Source organism: Amyelois transitella, chromosome 22, assembly GCF_032362555.1.
Source record: "Amyelois transitella isolate CPQ chromosome 22, ilAmyTran1.1, whole genome shotgun sequence".
NCBI classification, from domain to species: Eukaryota; Metazoa; Arthropoda; class Insecta; order Lepidoptera; family Pyralidae; genus Amyelois; species Amyelois transitella.
This window is the reverse complement of record NC_083525.1, coordinates 5,880,593-5,885,753: the sequence shown is the minus strand read 5'-3', so window position 1 is coordinate 5,885,753 and position 5,161 is coordinate 5,880,593. Positions and strand designations below refer to the sequence as shown.

Genomic DNA, 5,161 nt, shown 5'->3' with positions numbered 1-5,161 from the left:
GTTTTTTTTTTTTTAATAGCTCATAAATATTATAGTTATTTATATATATTATTCTTTTTCTTTATGGCCTGTAGTAACTTTAGGTTAGTGTTATGTTGAAACAATAAAGTTATGAAACCCATTTCGTTGTTGTTGCACACTAGATATTTACAAAAAATTTAATAATATTTGTACTACGTTTATTTAAAAGACATCCTAGGTATATTACTTTCTGCAAACACTATACACCAAAAAATAATAATTAATTTTTTACAATATTACTCTTCTGACATGTAATATTAGACAATTAATTTTACATGTCAGAAGATTGAACACACACACAACACTTGTCCACTTTATCAACTAGTTATGCGAACATTTTCGAGAGACTTCGATGTGTTTTCTCAAAATAGTGAAAATTATAACTTTTTGGACAACGGTGACTGCACCTATTTAATTAAGTTCTCACTGTTTCAACGATCTCTGATCATTCCACTACTTCAAGAGTTTTCAAACTTTTGATAATCGTAGTGTATACGATCACGGATAGCATTAAAATCAGCAGAGCTATGTAAATATATAAATGAATCGGACAAAATTTATAAAAAGTATGTATGAGTACCTACTAGCAAAGTAGCCAAGAGAGGGTGCTTAATAACACGAAGATTTGCATTAAACTCTTTTATTATAATTTCATACGCATGAAATCTAACTAAAATAGACATAGGTCTATTTTAGTTAGATTTCATGTTTCAGGCTACCGTATTACATTTGATTACTAAAAATTAACTCAATTTTTATTTTGTTTATAAGATTGGATATTATTAACTTAGTCCGCCTCAGGCTAATCTTCGTTTGCGTTATACTCTTTATCATTGTATCCATTATTAACATTTTGCTCATCATATTGATATTTTTCAATCGGACCTACAGCATCCCGTTCACCTCTCATTGACATCTTGCAGGAGTCCATCAATTCAGTGAGTTTCTTTTGATTGCACGCCGCACCGAACATCATGCGCAGCTTCATTTTGTCTAACGCTGATAGGCTATTCGAAGGTATTATATTTAACCCAGAGGTCTGCAATGAAGGAAATTGATTAAAACCAATATTAAGCAGCTAGTAAAATACTTTAAGATCACGTTCCCTATACAGTCCCGCCGCCGGTCAGAGAAGGTCGCTTTATGTAAGCTTGGATCGTGCTTTGTCTGAGATGCATCCGGGACAATCGCTGGGAGGATGGTGACTGGATGTGCTGTTTGGTTTCTGGGTGCCGTGTGGTTTTCGGCACCAATAAAAAAGAATAGGACCATTCCATCTTATGGATGGCGTTAAAAGCGATTAAAGCATAGACTTATAAACTTGGGATTCTTCTCTTAGACGGCGGGCTAGCAATCTACCGCTGTATGAATCTCAATTCTATCATTAAGCCAAACAGCTGCATGTGGCCTATTAGTCTTTTTAATACTGTTGGCTCTTTTTATCCCGCAAGGGATATTGATATGATTATATGTAGGTATGTATGTTGCATGCTTTGCCACAATACTTCGAGACTAGGGGTCCGCTTTCCGACACTTTGTCCGGTTCACAACTTCTCCAGTTTTAAGACCATTGGCATGCAAATGACATGAATGAACATGACAAGAATGGTGATGCCACGTCACCAGCGTTGTTCATTGCTAGAGAAAGACCACTGATTCTTGTCTCCGTATATCTACAGATTTCCATAATCATACAAGTAATTTCTAAGTTCCTTGATCAAATTGGGTACATCCTGAGCAAGTGGAAAGATGTATTCTCTGCCTACTCTTCCGGGGAAGAGGCATGATGTTATGTAATTCAGAGTGTTTACCACGGGTACAATAGTTGGTTGGCCGTTGTAACTGAACGCCCTCTCATGGAACTGCATGATGCTGAGAGGGTCGTACTCCACGGGGTTCGCAGCCAGGAACTCGTTCACTTGGATTCGGAACAGGTTACGATACTCTGAAACCACGAATCGAAAAACTTAGTATAAATAGTTTAAAATTTATGACGTCAAAGTTTTTCATAGTTGTGAATAATTGTAATCATGTTAAGAGCTTGAAAGGTTTTGTATTCATTATCCAGACTTTACGAGTATCTTTACATTCACCAATAAGATGCTGATCTAATGTCTTACTGCAAACATTTTTAAATGTTCGTCTACATGAGAATCTGTCCAGTTGCGAATCTGTCCTTTTTTGTTCTTTTTCCAACCTCGATGTGTTTTCCTTTATTTCTAGTTCATTCTTTGCCAAACGCATATACATTTTCTCAAATAATGTAATAATGCAATGCTATCTATCTCTAAATGCATGACTATCAAATCGCTATTTACTGCTGTCTAAGGAGGCGCATTAAATAATTAGTACTTCGAACTTTAACTATCAGTTCTATCTACCCCGTTACCCCTGAGCGACAGAGACGTCATAATTATGATATATTACATGCATAGATGTAGAAAAAAGGCAGACGGAGTTTTACTATACGGCAAAATGAAGCACCAATAGTAGATATGCAGGCCCACTGTGTATATACACGCCTCACGCACACACTCTCACCAATAGTGTGACATTCGTCCGCCAATACGTCATAGATATGTCATGGATTATCTCACGAACCATTGTCACAAACGCAAGGTTTCTGTCACTCACACATGCGTAGGTACTACGCCGCCATTACAATGCTTCACATTTTTTTAAGCCACACTTAGTCCGCCTTCTTTTTTTCTACATCTATGGTCACATGTTTTTATCCCGTAACCGATAATGACGTAACTCACTAGGATGAATGTTGTTCCACATCACACGGATGTACCTGTCCCTCTGAGGATGAGATACCTCGTCCTTAAACCCTAATGCGTGCAGCAAGCTATGCAGAATATCTCGCTCCTGAAGGCAGTCTAAGCCGAGTATTAATTGCTGTGGAAAAATAAGAATTACAATACATTAAATCACACCTATTTCCCGAAGGGGCAGGCAAAGACTACATCTTCATAAGTCTCTGTATGCAAGCCCTTCGGTTTCGGGTACACTTGACCTAACATTTCCAGGACAATCAAAAATAAGAATGTTGACAACAAATCCAGAATTTATCTCTTTTTCACGAATTTCGATAGGTACAGAAGGAGGGAATGGGCATATTTATCTAGTGCAGCCTTTACCCCTAATCTTTATCCGTTCCCCTGAAAAAGTACCCTGTGTCTTCTTGTCTTTGATATCGGTTACATCCTTCCCTCTTCAGAAAGATGTTCGGTCCAGGGTACGCCTTTTGACCATGATCCTGAATTGAGTAAGATTTACGCGAAGTGATTCCTGTCTGACCTCCTTATAAGGGAGTTTGGATCATGATTACATATTCCATTGCCTGAATGTGCAGGTTTCCTCAAAATGTTTTCTTCTTACCGTTATCTGTTAGCAATAAAACTAATGTACAAACAATAGCCTGCAGAGAAACTTGTAAGGATGTACCTTTGTAACTCCATCACGCAAAATCTAGTGGACGGATTTGATGAAACTTAATGGTAAAAATGTAACAGAATAACATGTAACATACTTTTTATCCCGGAATTCTCACGGGAGCGAAGCCCCGTGGCGCTGCTAGTTACTATACTTATATGAAGAAGCATATTTACAACAGAATTGTTCTCTTGGTCGACTAATGGTTCGTGGTTGCATTCTCGCACATTACTCGGGTTGGTGATAATGATCAGAGTTTTGGAATAATCCCTCGCTCCATCTTCAGGCTCAGGCTCGAATCTCACACAGGACGCTTGTTCTATCTTGTTCATAGCTGACCTCAATCGATATTCTATTATTGAATCTGAAAGTGAATGTAGAATATTTTTAAGGTAGATACACACATACGTATATTCCTGGGGGGCAGACAGACCCTTTTGAAAATACTAGAAGGCCACGTTCAGCTGTTTGACTTGAGATATAATTGACATTCAAATAGTGACAGGACTACCCCATCGCCTACAAAAAAGAATCCCAAATTGCCTTTTACGACGTCCGTGAAAGAAATATGGAGTGGTCCTATTGTAAAATGCCGATAACCACACGGCTTAAGGTAGACACTGTATCGACATCGTGCTGTGTGGTTTCTGGCTTATTAATCATAATAAAAAACATAAAATAAAAAAAGGATTTCTTTACTATGGATGTCGTAAAAGGCGACTAAGGGATAGGCTTATAAACTTGGGGATTCTTTATATAGGCGATAGGCTAGCAACATTTTACAATTTGAAACTCAATTCTATCAGTAAGCTAAACAGCTGAACGTAGCCTTTCAGTTTCTTAAGACATTGGCGCTGTCTGCCCCGCAAAGGTTATAGACGTGACTATATGTATGTAAAAAACATACCAAAACTTGATGTGTCAAAAGAATACAGAATAGTTGGATATCCCTGCCGTATCTTTTGTTTATTTTTCAGCGATACAGGAGTAACTGTAAACAGAAATAGAAGAATTAATGTGTAATGTATACATACCAAGTCGGTTCAATCTGGTTAAATAAAATATTGTTATCTTAAAAATGGTGTTCTCCGAAGTAATAAGCTTAATCCAATTTGTTACGAAACCGGGAGAAAAACACATTTTTTTATATATATGATGGCTATTTACCTACGTTAAATAAAGGTCCTGAAATAAAAATTACAATTGGATTAGTGAAAACACCAGAAAATGTTAAAATCTCCAGGTCATCGGAACGCAAGTAAAATCTGTTGATTATTTTTTCATCACAATAGCGATAAAAAATGATCATTCTCTCAAGAAGTTCTTTATAATCTTAATAAATAAATCTACATTCTCACCAAGCGCGTTCACTGAAAATTCATAAATAATAAAGAATTTATAACTTTTTTGAAATATATGTATGTTAATAGACATATATTATACACATTTTAACCATGTTCTATTAAATATTCGAGATAAAACTTTGGATTACACTAATAGAATGATTAGTGTTAATCAGCTTAAGCGTAATGGCGAGGAACATGTTTCTAAAAGTACTAAATAAAAATAACATACACTCTTATCACGTCTTTATCACTTACGGGGTATAAAGAGTCGCTAGTCACAATACTCGAAGGCCATGTTTAAAGAACAATCCCAAGTTTATAAATTGTGTTTTAACCTTGATTTTTTAAATTTTATT

General features: G+C 36.3%; 1 protein-coding gene across 1 annotated transcript; it reads right to left on the bottom strand.

Moving 5' to 3' along the window:
- Positions 1 to 823: 823 nt before the first annotated feature.
- On the bottom strand, positions 824 to 4,502 carry LOC132903207 (seminal metalloprotease 1-like; the record flags this gene model as incomplete). The annotated part of the gene is made up of 5 exons (XM_060950849.1): positions 824 to 1,060; positions 1,833 to 1,966; positions 2,784 to 2,922; positions 3,636 to 3,823; positions 4,367 to 4,502. Coding segments are annotated over 5 exons (834 nt in total), but the record flags the coding sequence as incomplete, so codon positions are not given.
- Between the last annotated feature and the right edge of the window lie 659 nt (positions 4,503 to 5,161).